The sequence below is a fragment of the Henckelia pumila genome, unplaced genomic scaffold (genome assembly GCF_033568475.1).
Source record: "Henckelia pumila isolate YLH828 unplaced genomic scaffold, ASM3356847v2 CTG_461:::fragment_3, whole genome shotgun sequence".
Lineage (NCBI taxonomy): Eukaryota > Viridiplantae > Streptophyta > Magnoliopsida > Lamiales > Gesneriaceae > Henckelia > Henckelia pumila.
In genome coordinates, this window is record NW_027331831.1 from 468,595 (window position 1) to 486,788 (window position 18,194).

The 18,194-nt window shown below is 38.1% G+C and overlaps 3 protein-coding genes across 5 annotated transcripts; 2 read left to right on the forward strand and 1 right to left on the reverse strand.

The window, feature by feature from the left end:
* The first annotated feature begins 2,504 nt into the window (after window positions 1-2,504).
* LOC140871857 (serine/threonine-protein kinase-like protein ACR4) lies at window positions 2,505-5,614 on the forward strand. Its single transcript, XM_073274596.1, has one exon. It carries the CDS (start codon window positions 2,649-2,651, stop codon window positions 5,379-5,381), a length of 2,733 nt encoding a protein of 910 aa, XP_073130697.1. The 5' UTR covers window positions 2,505-2,648; the 3' UTR covers window positions 5,382-5,614.
* Window positions 5,615-12,001: 6,387 nt separating this feature from the next.
* Window positions 12,002-15,452, forward strand: LOC140871386 (endo-1,4-beta-xylanase 5-like). Of its 3 annotated transcripts, none has more exons than XM_073273876.1 (8): window positions 12,002-13,177; window positions 13,273-13,307; window positions 13,425-13,581; window positions 13,675-13,847; window positions 13,976-14,026; window positions 14,097-14,243; window positions 14,318-14,956; window positions 15,069-15,452. In XM_073273876.1, the coding sequence occupies exons 1-8, from the start codon at window positions 13,105-13,107 to the stop codon at window positions 15,402-15,404; spliced, it is 1,611 nt and encodes a 536-aa protein (XP_073129977.1). In that variant the 5' UTR covers window positions 12,002-13,104; the 3' UTR covers window positions 15,405-15,452. The 3 variants fall into 3 exon arrangements, with proteins under 3 accessions (XP_073129977.1, XP_073129976.1, XP_073129978.1); XM_073273875.1 differs by having other exon boundaries at window positions 12,004-13,177; window positions 13,925-14,026; XM_073273877.1 differs by lacking the exons at window positions 12,002-13,177; window positions 13,273-13,307 and having other exon boundaries at window positions 13,444-13,581; window positions 13,685-13,847; window positions 13,925-14,026.
* Window positions 15,453-15,561: 109 nt separating this feature from the next.
* LOC140871387 (thaumatin-like protein 1) lies at window positions 15,562-17,707 on the reverse strand. The gene is made up of 3 exons (XM_073273878.1): window positions 17,203-17,707; window positions 16,333-17,002; window positions 15,562-16,061 (listed from the first exon to the last, which is right to left on the reverse strand). Exons 1-3 carry the CDS (start codon window positions 17,267-17,269, stop codon window positions 15,779-15,781), a joined length of 1,020 nt encoding a protein of 339 aa, XP_073129979.1. The 5' UTR covers window positions 17,270-17,707; the 3' UTR covers window positions 15,562-15,778.
* Between the last annotated feature and the right edge of the window lie 487 nt (window positions 17,708-18,194).

Here is an 18,194-nt window from a genome sequence, read left to right on the forward strand (position 1 = left end):
AACATGAAAAATATAAATTAACATAGCATGTGACAAACAAGAGATTTTATTTAAATAAAGAATTTGTGATTATAACACAACTCATCACATTAAATCAAATTATATATTCCCATGTGAATTCATTAATGCTGCCATAGATATTGTGGAGTTATAATGTTCAGATTTGGTGAAATTTTAGTCAAACTTGCAACTAATTTTTAACAGTAAAATGGAAGTTTGCTCTTCCACGAACTCAATATTCAATTTCAGACAACTTAGGCCAAGTGAAACTATTGTCTTCGAATCGACTAACAATTTTTTTTATTTTGATTATAAAAAAATTAAATTTAGTGATTAATATATTGTGGCCATGTGGGAGATTGAGTTAATCTTGGAAAGAGCGAACATTTTTGTACTCGGCCTTTAATTTAATCACAGATTAACAGCCTAAGTCGTCCCAAAATCCATGTGAAGCCGAGCCCTCGCAACAATCTATAAAAATTAATGTTCTTTATAAATTATAAAATAAATAAATACTATTTTTTTCCCGTTAAAATTAAACGAAACATATCAGATTGCACAATTTTGTCGTCTACACATAGGTACATGTATTTCGTGATTTTAAATTTTAAGTTTAGTTTAGGACTTCATTTCCTAATTTGATCTTGTTCATGTTTATGGTCAAATTTTAAGCGCTTGATTCGATATTCCAGATCGAAAACTGAAAAAAAAATAATATTTTCATTATAAATTTAAACAAAATCTTTCTGATTTTAGTTGATGATTAAAAACGAGCAAAAGTCTACCCATTGTGAAAATCTATGCTGACAGAAGGATTTATCCTTCTATATATCACCTGAATTGTGTAAGATTTGGCCACATGAAAGGATCATGATTGATTTAACCATATGAACAAATCATGGATTGAGTTCTCGCTAACTAAAAATATTGATCTCGGAGATGAATCTAAGAACTATTTTTTTTTTTTTTGATCTTATGTCATTCACCGCATAAATATATATGAATATATATGTAGAGTTTCTTTCAAATGCTCACCTACCATGACCACCACCATGCTCACCAATGATGTGGCACTATTCTATTGGATGTGATAAAAATGTGATAAATTGTAGGTCCAATAGAATAGTGCCACATCATTGGTGGGCATGATAATGCCCACCAATGATGTGGCACTATTCTATTGGACCTACGATTTATCACATTTTTATCATATTTAATAAAATAGTGTCATATCATTGATGGGCATGGTAGATGGACACCTGAAAAATATATATATATATATATATATAATAGGAGCAGAATCCTACTTCAGTCATTGTCTCCCATGAGATGTGAGAATATATAATCTATTCAATTTATATATTTATTTACTACCTATTAAAAGGTGAAAGGAAAAGAACTGTAAATAAATATAGTAAAGAAAATGACTTGACACGTGAAAAGGTGTAACAAATTACAAAGTAAGCATTTTTGGCAACAAACAACGGAGTAATAACAGCTATCATAATAAAAACAGCTTCGTATTCTAACTTTTTAAAATATTTATTGTGGTAAATTTCTTTTTATAAGAATAAAATCAGATATAGAAATATATAATCTCCATGACCATCCCTCCCACACTTTTGGTAACACTCGTAAGTGTTTAATTACGGATTGCAATATTTTTGTTTCGCTTTGTGCTGCTAATACAAATATGTAAATATATAACTGATCCACAATTTTTATCATTAAGTAAATCGCTCGATAAATGAAATTATTTTTTATTTATTATGTGAGGTAACTCAAATTATTTTCTCCCACGTTTCTATTTTGCTAATATCATATTTCATTATTTTATAACTTTTATTATTTTTATTATAAATATTATTTTTTAAATTTTAGTAATTTATATACTATCAATGTTAATTTTTAAAATAAGCATAATTTCTTACATATAGATGAAGTTTCTCATATTATTTTATTTCTTTAATTTTTAAAACTTTATATTTAAATATAGCTTTATCGTTTTCAGTTTTAGCTATCACAAGATATTTTATTTAATTCTACAACAATGTATATAATTTTTAATAATTTCTATTGTAAAAAATTATTTTCAATTTCCGAATTTATGATCATCTCTAATTTTATTCAATAAAGACCTTTAACCTATTAACACTAGTGTATTTTATTTATTTCTCAAATAATCGGAAAAAAAACACATCTAACTAAAAAATAGAAAATTCAAAATCCTTTTGTTCAGTGAACCCAATCACAAAAAAAATTGTAAGATTTACTAATGCATGTCAATTAAGACAATTATCAAATGATTAAAGAGTTAATAAATTAAAGCATAAATTTATTAAGTTCAAAATTTTTAAATGATAAAAGGAAGCATTTAATGTGAGCGTGACATCCAGCGGTATCTGGACATAACTTTATTATTTTAAAGTAAACGAAGACCGTGCGATTGAACGCTCGACAAATATATACCGTCGGATCGATATTAAATGCTCCACCTGCTCGCGTTCCCTCTCTTTCTCTCCTCTCTGGAACGCTTCAGCTAACTTCCACAGCCACCATCTCCGCCACGTACGCTATCCTTTTACCCTCTTATCCAACTCTCCGGCTGAATTTCCCAACTGGGTTTCGGATTTTCATCCTCAGAAGAGATGAAGTTCCGGTGGGGTGAAATGTCTCTGCTTTTTCGTGATCAGAACTTGGTTTTCTTGCTGTTTTTTTCCTGTTTTTGTGGCAAAGTTTCGAGCTTGGGATCAATGTCGTCCATCGCCATTTCTTATGGTGAAAATGGACCGGTTTTCTGTGGGATTAAGTCTGATGGTTCCCATTTGGCAAGTTGCTATGGCTCCAACTCGGCTATAGTTCGTGCTACTCCGAATCATTCACCATTTCTTGGTTTGACCGCTGGGAATGGATTTGTTTGTGGTCTTGAGATGGATTCGAACCAACCCTTTTGCTGGGGGAGTACGCCGTTTATTCCGATGGGGGTTCCTCAACCTATGGTTAAGAATTCAGAGTACTTAGAAATCAGTGCTGGGGATCATCACTTGTGCGGTTTGAGAAAACCCTTGATGGGGAAGTTGAGAAACTCTTCGTTAATTGATTGTTGGGGTTATAATATGACCAAAAGTTACGACATTGATGGGCAGATCCAGTCTATTTCTGCAGGTTCGGAGTTTAATTGTGGCTTGTTTGCTCAGAATAGGAGTGTCTTTTGCTGGGGTGATGAGACTGGAAGCAATGTGATTTCCTTGATTCCTAAAGAGTTGAGGTTCTGGAAGATTGCAGCTGGGGGGTTTCACGTTTGTGGGATTTTGGAAGGGGTGAATTCGAGAGTGACTTGTTGGGGCAGGAGCTTGGATCTTGAAGAAGAAATTTCTGTTGGTTCTGTGATAAATTCAGGGCAGCTGAATGTGGATGTGTCTCCTGAGGATGCTATGCTTTCCGTAGTTGGGGGAAGGTTTCATGCTTGTGGGATCAGAAGTAATGATAGAGGAGTAGTTTGCTGGGGTTATAGTGTCGAAAGAAGCACACCGCCACCTAATGGTGTTAAACTTTATGAGATTGCAGCTGGGGATTACTTCACTTGTGGAGTTCTGGCTGAATCTTCTCTCTTGCCTGTTTGTTGGGGTCAAGGTTTTCCTTCAGCCCTGCCATTGGCTGTTTCGCCTGGTGTCTGCAAGCCCGCGCCTTGTTCGGAGGGTTTTTACGAGTTCAACAATGTGAGTTCCCCTTGCAAGTCTTCCGGATCCCACATTTGTTTGCCTTGTAGCAGTGGTTGTCCCAGTGAAATGTATCAGATTTCTGAGTGCAGTTTGGCATCAGATAGGCAATGTGGTTATAATTGTTCAAGTTGCGGCTCTGGCGAGTGCCATTCCAACTGCTCCATTGCTGCTAATTCTGGAGGAAGGAATGAAAAGTTTTGGTCGATGCAATTGCCCATAATTTTTGCTGAGATTTCTTTTGCTTTGTTCTTGGTATGTGCTGTATCTCTGACTTCAATTCTTTATGTTAGATACAAGTTAAGGAACTGTAGGTGCTCTGCTGCTAAGTCCAAGAAAAGTAGTGGGAATGGTTCTTTTCATAAGGAGAATGGAAAAATTAGACCTGATTTAGACGAGCTAAAGATTAGGAGGGCTCAGAAGTTTACATACGAAGAACTTGAGAAAGCTGCGGATGGTTTCAAGGAAGAATCTTTGGTCGGTAAAGGTAGTTTCTCGTGCGTTTTTAAAGGGGTTTTGAAGGATGGTACCATTGTTGCAGTCAAGAGGGCTATTGTATCTCCTGATATGAAGAACTCGAAAGAGTTCCATACAGAACTTGACTTGCTTTCGAGGCTAAATCATGCCCATTTACTGAATTTGCTAGGCTATTGTGAAGATGCAGGTGAGAGGCTTTTGGTTTACGAGTTTATGGCGAATGGTTCCCTGCATCAACATCTCCATTGCAAGAGTCAGGAGCTAAAAGAGCAACTAGATTGGGTGAGAAGGGTGACTATTGCTGTCCAAGCGGCTCGTGGGATTGAATATCTACATGGTTATGCTTGTCCCCCGGTGATCCACCGCGACATAAAATCATCAAATATCCTCATTGATGAAGAGCACAACGCCCGTGTCTCGGACTTTGGTCTCTCACTATTGGGGCCTACCAATAGTAGCTCCCCTCTGGCCGAATTGCCAGCGGGAACACTCGGTTATCTAGATCCTGAGTACTATAGGCTTCACTACCTCACGACCAAGTCTGATGTTTATAGCTTCGGTGTTCTACTTTTGGAAATCCTCAGTGGTCGAAAAGCCATCGACTTGCAGTATGAAGAAGGTAACATAGTCGAATGGGCCGTCCCTCTAATCAAAGCAGGTGAAATAGAAAGCGTTTTGGATCCAGTTTTGAAACCTCCAGTGGAACTTGAAGCTCTGAAACGTATAGCGAATGTCGCTAGCAAATGTGTGCGAATGAGAGGAAAAGAGAGGCCATCAATGGATAAAGTGACGACGGCATTGGAGCGCGCCCTGGCTCTGCTAATGGGCAGCCCGTGTAACGAGCAGCCTATCTTGCCAACCGAGGTGGTTTTAGGAAGCAGCAGATTGCATAACAAGTCTTCTCAAAGATCCGGGAACCGGTCAACCTCGGAAACAGATGGAGCCGACGCAGAGGATCAAAGAATCGAGTTCCGTGCTCCATCATGGATCACTTTTCCTAGCGTTGCATCTTCACAAAGGAGGAAATCTTCTGTCTCTGACTCGGATCTCGATGGAAAGAACCTGCAGGAAGCAAGAAACCAGTGCAATGGCACGGGCACTGCTGCGGATGGATTGAGAAGTCTCGTCGAAGAGATTGGGCCAGCTTCTCCTCAAGAACACTTGTACTTGCAGCACAACTTCTAGCAGAAATCTTCAGTCTTTAGCGTTGTTAAATTATAATTAATCAACGAGAGAAATGTACAGAATGTAGAAGAAATACTCTCTAATTGATAAATATTTCTCGAGACTTTCTTGTAATTTATTATATCTTTGAAAAACAAAACACTGCCATCATATGCTGATTTTTACATGAAAATACTGAAGATTTTCTGCAAAAAGAATCCACTTTACCCTTAACAATCTGGATGAACAGTGCCTCCTGCTTCTGCATTCTACAGGTTTTAGAACAAAATCTATTCATTATTAGCCATTTTTTGCTGGTGGTTTTTATGTATTTCACCAAGCACCATCGGTGCCAAGATTGACGCCAATTAGAAGAATATTTCTGGCACCCAATGACTAAAAGACATCAGCTTTTGGACAGCCTGTTTTGGTGAATCATTTCTAAGTTTTTCAATTGGGATCTATTTCAAATGCTACAACAAGAATACATGGCCCATTAAAAAACTTGATATATTCCTCCATTTCACATTACAACTATCTTGGAGACAAATTATCCTTTGCAACCATATTTTACCATTTACTCCTACAATATTAACGCATACTGCATCAAAATCAAGGATTTCGGATCAACAAAACTGTTAACAATGAAATCAATAACAGCAGACCAAGAAATCACTTGGAAATCCAGAACACTAGATTCAATCACTACAGATTATCTAAGCTAGAACCACACCAATATAAGATCACACAATACTGCAAAGAACAATCAACAAAGCTCGATATACGTGGTTCGGTCAAAGTGACCTACATCTATGGACGAAACACCCAAACACTTTTATTGATTACCCACAGAAGTCTCAAGATTACAAAGCTTCGAATTAAATCAATCACGATACAATCAATGCATATCTTATCTTCATATTCATATGTATTGCTTGATGTTCTTCCTCTGTTTATCTTCTTCTCTTCCGTCTATCGCTCTTTCTCTCTCGAACAAGAGTCTCACAGAGTTTGTACTTTCTTGTGTATTTTTTCAATTTCTGATTTGTATCCGTTTCTTCGATCTCATAGCTCCCATTATATAACTAACCCAACTTCGGCCAACTAACTAACAGTTAGTGTATTAGTTAGCTATTGGGCTCCCTTACTTAAGCCCAAAGCAATAGATGGCCAGTCCACATCCTTGAGCCCAAATAAGATATGAGTGAAGGACTGATCCAGAAAGTCGAAGACACACTTCTCACAATCTCCACCTTGTCTTCTACTTTGTCTGAGTGCTCGTCATTCACTACTTCCTTCTAACCTTCGTTTACATTTATCAAGTTAAGACATTTTTTAAACTTGACAAGTGGAAGTGGCTTGGTTAATGCATCTGCAGGATTATCCTCTGTATCAATCTTCTTCAACACTACTTCACCTATTGATATGATATCCCTTACAAAATAAAGTTTGATATCGATATGCTTTGAGCGTTCATGAAAAACTTGGTGTTTAGCTAAGTGGATAGCACTTTAATTATCACAGAAGACTTCAACAGGTCCTTGTTCAAAACCTAACTCTATGACTAATCCCTTCAACCAGATAGCTTCTTTGATAGCTTCTGTAACAGCAATGAACTCAGCTTCTGTTGTAGAAAGAGCCACGACAGGTTGCAAAGTAGGTTTCCATGTAATTGCTGTTCCAAATAATGTAAACACAAATCCAGTTAAGGACTTTCTTGTGTCCAAATTTCCAGCAAAGTCAGCATCCACATATCCTACAATAGGATTTGAATTGTTTCCTTGATCTTTAAAACTTAACCCCAAGTGTGATGTTCCTCTTAAGTATTTCATCACCCACTTAAGAGCCTTCCAATGTTCTGCTCCAGGATTTGACATGAACCTTGAAACTAAACTTATGGCATATGCTAGGTCAGGTCTACTACAGACCATAGCATACATTATACTTCCAACACCACTAGCATAAGGAGTATTATTCATTTCTTGCCTTTCTTCCTCGGTTTTGGGTGCCTGCTCAGAAGAAAGTTTAGTGTTCTGTGCTACTGGGATGCTTACTTCCTTGGATTGATTCATACTAAATCTCAGTAGCACCTTCTTCATATAATCTGATTGAGACAAATTTAATCTTCTGAATTCTCTTTCTCTCAGAATACTCATTCCCAAGATCTTTTTGGCTTCGCCCAAATCTTTCATTTCAAATTCTGAACTTAACTTGTCCTTATTTCTTTGAATTTTCCTTCTATCTTTGCTTGCTATCAAAATATCATTCACATAGTGTAGAAGAAGTAGTGTCACTTGTTTCCCTTGTTTCATGATGTACACACAACTGTCATAGTTGCTCCTCAGAAAATTTAGTTTCATCATGAAATCATGAAATCTTTTATTTCATTGTTGAGGGCTTTGTTCAAGCCATACAAAGATCTGTTCAACAAGCACACTTTGTTTTCATTTCCAGGTTTTATGTAACCTTCCGGCTGATTCATGTAGATAATCTCTTCTAATTCACCATGCAAGAAAGCTATCTTAACATCAAGCTGTTCTAGCTCCCAATCCAGTTTAGTGACAACTGCAAGAACTATCCCTATTGAGCAATGTTTCACTACTGGAGAGTATATTTCATTGAAGTCAATCCCTTCAATTTGTGCATAACCTTTAGCAACTAATCTTGCTTTAAATTTCTGCTTGTGATCTGGTTTTCCAGCTTCTTTTATTTTGTAAATCCATTTACATCCAAGCACTCTTTGTTTCATTGGTCTGGTGACTAGTTTCCAGGTGTTGTTCTTTATTAATGAGTTGATCTCATCATTCATTGCTTCTAACCAATGCACTCTATGCTTTCCAGACACTGCTTCCCTGTAATTAGATGGTTCAATTTGTTCCACTTGTTCTGCTATAGTTAATGCATACCATGTTAGATCTGCATATCCAAGTCGTTGAGGAGGTCTTGTTTCTCTTCTTGTTATGTCCCTAGCTAGCTCATAAGTACTTAAATCTTCCTTGCTTGACACATCATCAGTTGGTTGCACTGTTTCAGAGTGTTCCTCAATTTCCTTTGAGGAATTCAACTTCATAAGCTCCACCTCAGCCTGAGATTCTTTCATAGCATCCTCTTCTTGTACATTCATTTCTTTGTTTACCAAGTATCCTAATCTTGTTTCATCAAAAGTGATATCCCTGGTATTGAAACATCTTGTACCAGTAGGCTCCATGTTCCATACTTTATACCCTTTGACTCCCTCAGGATACCCTATGAAAACACACCTCAAAGCTCTTGGTTCCAGCTTATCTTGTTTGATATGAGCATATGCTAAGCAACCAAAGATCCTGAGCTTTGAATAATCTGATGGTGTTCCACTCCATAATTCCATAGGAGTCTTTGAGTCTATCGCACTAGAGGGACTTCTATTTATTAAGTAACATGTTGTAGACAGTGCCTCACCCCAAAAAGACTTTGGAAGACCAGCATAAAGCAGCATACACCTTACTCTTTCAAGCAAAGTTCGATTCATTCATTCTGCCAATCCGTTTTGCTGTGGAGTTCTTGGGTTTGTCCTATGCCTGGTAATCCCTCTTGACTTACAATATTGAGCAAACTCCTCTGAGCAATATTCCAAACCATTATCTGTCCTTAAGTTCTTCACTTTCATGTCTCGTTTGGTTTCTGTTAGCTGAACCCAATCTTTGAACTTGCTCAGAGCTTCATCCTTTGTTTTTAGGACATAGACCCACAATCTTCTTGTAAAGTCATCTATGATTGACATGAAATATCTACCTCCTCCATTTGTTTCTGTTTTTGATGGACCCCAAAGATCAGAGTGAACATACTGCAGTGGTTTAGTTGATGTATGAACTGCCTGTTTGAACTTTGCCCTTTTTGCTTTTCCTAATACACAATGCTCACAAACATCCAGATCAGTGATCTTATCACCACCCAATAAATTTTGCTTGGCTAATTCCTGTAGACCACTTTTACTCAAGTGACCAAGTCTTAAATGCCATAGTCGTGTGTTGTTCACTCTTTCTTGTACTACTTCTGCACCTCCAATAACTGTGCTGCCCAGGAATATATATAAAGAATTCTTCTTTATTGCTTTCATGACCACCAGGGACCCTTTCAATACCTTTATTGTACCCCTTTCTGATTTGAACGCATAACCAAGTGAATCTAGGGTGCCAAGAGATATCAGGTTCCTTTTTAGTTCAGGTACCAGTCTAACTTCTTTCAAGATCTTGTCTGTTCCATCATGCATCCTTAGTCTTATAGTCCCAATACCTTTAATTTTGCAAGCTTTATTGTTACCAAGTAACACCACCCCTTCCTCAGATTCTGTAATGGTTTCAAACCAAGACTTATTAGGACACATATGGAATGAACATCCCGAGTCTAATATCCACTCGTTTATTTGATCTTGCTCAGTTACATTCAGTGCTTCAGCAGTCTCATAACCATCAGCTACAACAGCAGCTTCCCCTTCATTTTTAGCTTTATATTTCCTATCAGGACAGTCCCTTTTAAAATGTCCTTCCTTATGACAGTGAAAACACTTAAACCTTGTCTGGCTTTTCGATCTAGATCTATGATCCTTTGTTCTATTTGTTCTCTTCTCAGATCTTCCTCGAATAACCAGACTATCCCCCTTGGATTCTATAGCAATATTGAGTTTCTTCTGTAACTCCTTAGATTGTATTGCCGACTGCACCTCTTCCAATGTTATTGATTGCTCCCTTCCATATAACATTGCGTCTCTGAAATTCTCATAAGACTTAGGAAGTGCATTCAATAATATCAGTGCTCGGTCCTCATCTTCAAGTTTTATATCAAGATTTTCCAGATCATCAAGAATTTTAATGAATTCATCTATTTGTTCATCCAACTCTTTTTCTTGATGAATCTTGAAGGAATAGAGTCTCTGCTTCATGTATAATCTATTTGCTAACGATTTTGTCATATAGAGGTTCTCTAATTTGTTCCATACCGCAGCTGGAGATGTCTCCTTGGCCACCTCACGCAGTGGTTTATCTCCAAGGCACAATACTATAGTACTGTGTGCCTTGTTCATCAGAACCTCCTTTCCTTGACAGTCTTCTCATCCCCAGACTTCTCTTCTTTCCCTTCAAGAGCATCAATCAAACCTTGTTGAATCAGTATTGCTCTCATTTTGATTCTCCATAAAGATAAATCGTTTTTCCCAGTGAATTTCTCTAAATCGAAATTCAGTGATCCCATTTCTTTTTTATGTGATTCCCACAGATGGCGCCACTTGTTAACAATGAAATCAATAACAGCAGACCAAGAAATCACTTGGAAATTCAGAACACAAGATTCAATCACTACAGATTATCTAAGCTAGAACCACACCAATATGAGATCACACAATACTGCAAAGAACAATCAACAAAGCTCGATATACGTGGTTTGGTCAAAGTGACCTACATCCACGGACGAAACACCCAGACACTTTTATTGATTACCCACAGGAGTCTCAAGATTACAAAGCTTCGAATTAAATCAATCACGATACAATCAATGAATATCTTATCTTCATATTCATCTGTATTGCTTGATGTTCTTCCTCTGTGTATCTTCTTCTCTTCCGTCTATCACTCTTTCTCTCTCGAACAAGAGTCTCACAGAGTTTGTACTTTCTTGTGTATTTTTCCAATTTCTGATTTGTATCCCTTTCTTCGATCTCATAGCTCCCATTATATAACTAACCCAGCTTCTGTCAACTAACTAACAGTTAGTGTATTAGTTAGCTATTGGGCTCCCTTACTTAAGCCCAAAGCAATAGATGGCCAGTCCACATCCTTGAGCCCAAATAAGATATGAGTGAAGGACTGATCCAGAAAGTCGAAGACACACTTCTCACAAAAACGAAAATAGAGAAGCAAATTAAATTGCAATAGACAAAGTTTAGAATGAGGTTGCTCAATAATTCAGTGGTTGAAATTTTCAAATGGACTCATATATATGTGCTTCAACCCAAGATACGTTGCCTTAGGATATGGTTGCATCTAAAACGATTATTTTTTCCACTTAAAAAAAATGTAGACTTCAGATGTATTGATGAATATGCTTTCTTTGGGCGATTTGGTCCACGATAGCTTCACTACTTCCATACTCAATGCTACTGCTACAAATAGTTGTTTATGACTCTCGTATTTATACTATGAAACTGACAATTATAAATAGTGCCCTTGATTTGCAAATTGATTCTTTTAAAACATATGCAATGCAAGCCACAATTTTCGTTTAAACAACTCGAAAATTTTCGACAATAATGTGAATTTTGGATTCAAGATGTTGAACAAAGAAAAGTTTTAATTACGATATGCATTTTTATTTTATAATATTGTTACAAATGTTGTACAATATGATGGTACCCTTTGCATAGGCATGCAAAGATTAGGCCATGATTGTTTTCCTCCCACGCCTTCTCAGAACCATCCCCACCCTAGCTCTCCCACATACAAATAATGTAATCTCAGGCACCAAACCATTTTCACTGGTACAATTTGGCACTTTTCCCTTTCCCTTATCGTGTAAGCTCTATATCGACACAAACGACACGTTTGGATAACTCTGTTCGCGTGGCCGGCTACAACAACACGAGTATGCGAAGAAAAGATCATATGATTGATTAGTGATTTGTGCATTCTTACCTGCTCCATTGGAGACGTGGGAAAAAGGCAAATATATATATGGACTGAATTTAAGTCAGTTCAGTTGTTGTCTTGTGCTTTGTCATTGATGTTTCTTCCCTTTCCTTCGTTCATCACGGGAAAGACCCCATTTACATAAAGTTATAGGAGTCAGAATTCACTCTTTTTGCGTGTTGGACATTAGTTTAATCACAGCACTTAGCCTCCTTGGATAAGTTTTTTGATCTGCAAACACTCGAAACCTTATTTGGCCAACACATTTCCGGAAGATAACAAATGGGAGAGACCTAGTAGGAGTGGCCAAAGGTGACTAAAAAAACACAAATTTTATGTGTAACTCCCAACCCTTAAAATATAACAAATCACTGATCTCTTGCCATGCTCTTTCAAGATAATGTGTGTCTGATGCGGTGGAGTAAGCCTTTTCGCGCCCTGAGATCAGCTGAAAGCCAAATAAGGCAAGTCGTCAATTTTGGAGGATTTTTTTTTAATGTGGAAACAGGTTAGTCAACGAACAAAATCCGTCGATTGGCCGCGATGCCGATGTTTAAGGGCAAATTGTATCCTTCAGGCCTTCGAACTAGCATCTGATCAGGCCTAATAGTTTGTGTTATACTGTTTTTTATGCATTTTCCAACTATAGAACGTATTTCTTCTTCGATTATAGTTTCGTCCACACATATCGACATAGTTTTATTGAATAAAGAGGGTTGAGTTCGAATGGAGAAAGTATATATATCTCGAATGTTGCCTTTTCTATATTTTGCTAGTTATTAAATGTGAATCATCGATCAACAAGAAAATTTTAAGGTTATGCTATGTATCAATGGTGTTGATACAATAATTAGTGGAATATGTGTATGCTGACAGGTCCATTTCCATCTCTACAAGTTGTGTACAAACGAGGGATGGGGAGCTTTTCTTTTGTTGCATGTGAATATGCACGGTTCACCTCAAAATCACACTATTTAACCTGTGATGCCCCCATTCCTTTGTCAACAATTTCTCCCGTGTCCCTTTCTCTCATATATATACAAAACTCCCCTCAATCCTTACTCTAATTCAAAAATATATCAGAGGAAATGAAAGAATACCTACTCTTCATTCCTCTGTTTTTGCTCCTCTGCATGAACTCAGCCCCGGCTTCAGCCTACGGTTTCGTCGCTCTCTCTCTCTCTTTCTCCTTCAGCTCGCGCTTATGTTAACAAATAATTTTTTTACTTTTATTGACAGTAGCTAATTTACTGCAGATGGGCCACTCTACGATTCGTCTGCTTACACTGATGTTAGTGCTGGATTGCGATTGAATAATTTCATTCTACATGTTTGCTTTTATTTAGTATTAAGATTGGAATATGGAGAAAACTTGAGGTGAAAAAAATTAGAACTGTATTATATGCAGTGTAAATTGGAAGTTGAAGATCCACTCTACAATGGAGGGATGCTCAAGGATCAAGAACCAGCTATAGAACTGGTCATTCTGGGTGACAGTGATCGCGTTAATGTACTGGTGTTTTCACTGCAGAACCTCACACAAGGCACCAAATATTGTTTTTCCAGTTAAATTTCTGATCTTTTTAGTGTTTTAGATGCTAATCCAAGCAATAAAGTAGAAAGAATCCTTGTCATTTTTAATGTTTCATGCAAAACAGTTTGGATCAGGATAAAATATGCGGACTCGTCCCTAATAAAGGCGAGCCTTGTGACAGAAGAAAGGACACTGAACTGCATAGGGACCGTTACAGCAAAGGCGGGTTGCTGGTCTTTTTTGAAGGGTGGATTTGCATCGACATCTCCGTTAAAAATGCCTAAGCTGTATCTCCAGGTATATATGATGTCGATATATTGAGTTCATTGAGTTTGGATGTTGAGTGATTTCAAGTTTTCATTTCAATACACCAGAATTCAGATGGCAAAAATGTCAGAATAGAAACTGCAAGTGCTTCTTTGCAGCCTTTCACAGACGAGGAATGGAGATTGAATCAAGAAACAAAGATCAACAAGGTACATAGATGTCACAAAGTTAAAAGTGTTCATATTGGAGGCTTCTAAAACTGTTCTTAATCCGGTCCAGGCAAGGAAACGTGCTGTAACAATCCATGTATCAGATAAGCAAGGCATGAAATTGCAAGGCGCGGCAGTAAGAATCGAACAAATCTCGAAAGATTTCCCATTTGGATCTGCCATAGCAAAGACCATCATAGGAAATTCGCAATATCAGGTTAGTGTAATCTGTCAAAAACACAAATGCAATGCTACTTCTGGTTATGTGCTTCTGAATTTTCACGGTTTTAGAAATGGTTCGTGGAGAGATTCAATGCAGCAGTGTTCGAAAACGAGCTCAAATGGAATGCAACTGAACCCAATCCAGGGCAGGTGAATTACACCATCCCAGACCAGATGCTAGAATTCATTAGATCAAACCAAATAATCGTCAGAGGCCACAACATTTTCTGGGAGGATCCAAAGTTTATTCCTGGGTGGGTTCGAAACCTGACGGGCCACGACCTGGAATCAGCTGTCCAATCAAGAATCGAAAGCCTAATGAAGAAATACAAAGAGGAATTCATCCACTGGGATGTCAACAATGAGATGCTGCACTTTGGTTTCTACGAGGACAGGCTCGGTCCAAATGCCACACTGCAATTCTTCAACACAGCCCATCAGGCAGATCCTTTAGCAACCTTATTTATGAACGAGTTTAATGTTGTTGAAACTTGCAGCGACATCAACTCAACTGTCGACACCTATGTATCAAGAATGAGAGAGCTGCAACGAGGGGGTGTGTCGATGAATGGCATAGGACTACAGGGTCATTTTGATGTGCCAAACACGCCGCTCATGAGGGGTATTATCGATAAATTGGCCACCCTCGGGCTTCCTATATGGTTGACAGAAGTAGATATCAGCAAACAGTTCGGTAAAGAAACACAGGTACCTCGACCATATCTATGTTATGCATCTGAATTTTTCGCAACTCTGCGTGTATGCAATATGACCGAATCACCCTTTGGTTTTATAATCAGTTCATCACTTATCTTGCCAGGCTATGCATCTAGAAGAAGTCCTGAGAGAAGGCTTCTCCCATACTGCTGTAGACGGGATCATTCTGTGGACAGCTCTACGCAAGAATGGTTGCTACCAAATGTGCCTCACAGATGATGAATTTAACAATCTTCCGGCAGGTGATACAGTAGACAGGCTTCTGCGAGAGTGGCAAACGGGGGTTGCAGATGGCGAGACAGACGAGTATGGATCCTACAGTTTCTTTGGATTCTTAGGTGAATACAAAGTCACTGCTAAGTTGGGGAATGTAGCAGTCAATTCAACCTTTTCCCTCTCACAAGGCAAAGAGACCAAGCATTTTAACATTCAATTGTAACTTAATTCGGTCAAGGGCTAATGTAAATTCGATTTTTACAGTCTAAGAAAGACACATTAAATTTTGAGCGCATACCATTTCATGTTTTCTTGCTCAGCGCAAACTAACTTGACAAATGACGAAAGAATTTTGGATAAAATAAACTAATAAACTATGAAGGAAAACTAAAATACAACATTAATTTACATAAATCAAGGCCAAAAAAATCAAATTCTAGCTAGAACACTTCCCCCAAGAATGAAACGAATTAAAAATATGGATCACTGTTGTTTTCCACTAACAAGCCAAACCCTCAATCTTTCCAAGGCAGCCTTGTGTTCAATGTAATCTGCGTTGGGAGGAGCCAAGCCTAGAAAAATCTAAAAGGGGCAGCACTACAAACAAAAAAAGGAAACCAATGAAAAGAAACTAAAGATAGCACCATAATGCAAAGTTGATGGAGAATGGACCCCAGATGAAACCCCCATGGCTAATCCAGCCAACCATGACCCTTCGTCCGGAGTAGACTCGGATGCTGATCTCGGATCAGAGTCTGGATCCATTCCGGTCACACTGATTCCGGACCCGTTACCTGAACCCGGTTGCGATCCATCGCCATTCTCAGTTTCTGGTGTAGTGGTTGACGTTGCTGGAGTTGGATCTTTGGAAGATTTCTGACTGTAAAAGATAACCAAAATGGCATTTCATCAATACAGTAAGGAGCATTCAATAAGCTACAGACATCAACATAATCAAGAAAAGTTAATCTACAGTTCCCCCCAAGTCAAAAAGATGAATGGTTTATCATTAACAGAATCTTGCACTAATCATGCAACAAAAGTTAGGAGTTGATGGAAAGAGGGAAAAAACACAAAGCAAGAACAAAACCCACCAGAGAGAAGAGAAAATCGTGTAATAAAGATCAAATAAAAAGAGCATCTTCTTGTACCTTGACTTGGAGGGGCAGAATGTCACCGTATAATCAGCACCACTGCACGTGAAAGTACTCGTGGGATCATCATAAGCATAGCTATAGGATTTGGGACAAGCAGACTTGAACAACTGAGAGTAAAACGTCGGCTTGCACTCGGAGGGCGAGTTAAACGAGCCGCTGCAACAGTACTTGGGACTCCCAAAAGCATCACACGCACTCCTACAAGCTGACCCATTTCCAGCTCGGAGCTCCGATGGGCAGACCCGGTTAAGATCTGTTATGCAGCCCGTGGAGGCGCACATGCCCGAACCGCCTGTGGCTTCAACTATCATAGGCAAATTGTAGCCGTCCACTAGACTTACGTCGTAAAAGTCTAGACCACCGGTTCCGAGGGTGAACTCTGCCAATGTGACTGGCGGGGCTGCGCCGGAGCCGTGGCATTCCGGCTGACCGGAGCCGCAGTCACCGGTATTGCAAGATCCTGTTCCGGAATCGGAGAATGTGCATCCTGTTCGGCCCCAGAACCGGCCAGACCAGCCGGCAGGGGAAATGAAGGTGCGGGAGGAGCCTGGCGAGAGCTGAAACCCTGTGCTATCAAGTTTAGGACCGCCGGCGTTTGCTAGTATACCAGGCCACACTGTGACCTCGCATTTGTTCACAAATTTGAATTTAGTTCCACATACTCCTGTTGAACAAAGAAAAACAACAAAAATATCACAACACAGTTCAAGAAACGCAAATTTATCCAAAAACCCAGAACCAAGATCAATTTTTTTTCACAAATTGCCACCCAGGATGCCACAACTAGCTTAAAGATCACACATTTGACACAAAACCCCAAAACGGAAAAAAAATGACGACTTGTAGTTTTAGTTCTAGTGCAACCTGAGGAAAAAAGAAGAGAAATGCTGAGGATGAAATTCAAATACAACTTGAACACAGAAAGATCCATAGGACTATCGTTGGCTGAGGGAAACAGTCAGTTGCTTTCCTTTTCTTGATGTTTTCTTCCCTTTGTTTTTACTCCCTCAGGTGTGCTGAGGATGGAGGGGAAAGGAATTATTTGGGGCAATGCTTTTGTTCTTATGCAAAGATAATAATAATAATAAAAAAAAAAACCGAAGAAAACAATGTGATTTTGTTTTGCCTGGTGTCTGTATCTCTATGTATCAGCTCCAAGAACACAGAGACGGAGAATTACAATTTACACCAAGAAAAGAAGCAAAGTTTCGATTAGTAATTTTGTTTTTGGGTTCCAATTAATTAAAGGGAAGCTCCCCATTAACACTATGACAAATTTAACGTAAAACAACTTCTTCTTTTCTCCTGGGGAAATGGGAAGAACCCTAGAGAGAGAGGAGTGTGGCGGAACTGTAAGCTGTGACCACACTGTCCATTAAACAACGTCTCACAGAATCTTACGATCCGTTATGGTTTTTTTTTTCTTTAATTTAATTTTGTGGGTCACCAATTTCAACCTTTTGTGTCACGCGTAGTACATACATGTTTATTACTATTTAATTATAAATAAAGGAAAATTATATATATTTAAAATAATTGAAATATAATAATAAAACTAAAAATCAGTTTTTTCCTTTTATTTTTTTATGAGATAGGAGAGCTTGTATCAATTCTTTTTTAAAAAAAATGCATATTAGATAAATCTTTAGTTAATTGAACAAACTCTGTGTCACATATGCTCGGTAGATAGTTATATTTTGTACAAGTTAAATAGGTTTAAATTTGTGTAAATAATATATTTTCAAGTGAGTATTTTGGGCATAACACTTCATAATAAATAGTATGAAATTTTTTTTCCCTGTGACAACAAAACAAAAAGTAGAGTTTCCTCATCTAACTAATTTATACAAGTTAAC

Excerpts from the sequence above, each read along its gene's own strand:
- LOC140871857 (XM_073274596.1), top strand. The coding sequence starts at position 2,649 with ATGAAGTTCCGGTGGGGTGAAATGTCTCTGCTTTTTCGTGATCAGAAC.
- LOC140871386 (XM_073273875.1), top strand. The coding sequence starts at position 13,105 with ATGAAAGAATACCTACTCTTCATTCCTCTGTTTTTGCTCCTCTGCATG. Across the intron at positions 13,308-13,424 it reads ATTCGTCTGCTTACACTGAT|TGTAAATTGGAAGTTGAAGA; the intron begins GTTAGTGCTGGA and ends TATTATATGCAG. Across the intron at positions 13,582-13,674 it reads CACCAAATATTGTTTTTCCA|TTTGGATCAGGATAAAATAT; the intron begins GTTAAATTTCTG and ends CATGCAAAACAG.
- LOC140871387 (XM_073273878.1), bottom strand. The coding sequence starts at position 17,269 with ATGGATCTTTCTGTGTTCAAGTTGTATTTGAATTTCATCCTCAGCATT. Across the intron at positions 17,003-17,202 it reads TTCTCTTCTTTTTTCCTCAG|GAGTATGTGGAACTAAATTC; the intron begins GTTGCACTAGAA and ends TTTGTTCAACAG. Across the intron at positions 16,062-16,332 it reads TTCTGCCCCTCCAAGTCAAG|TCAGAAATCTTCCAAAGATC; the intron begins GTACAAGAAGAT and ends TATCTTTTACAG.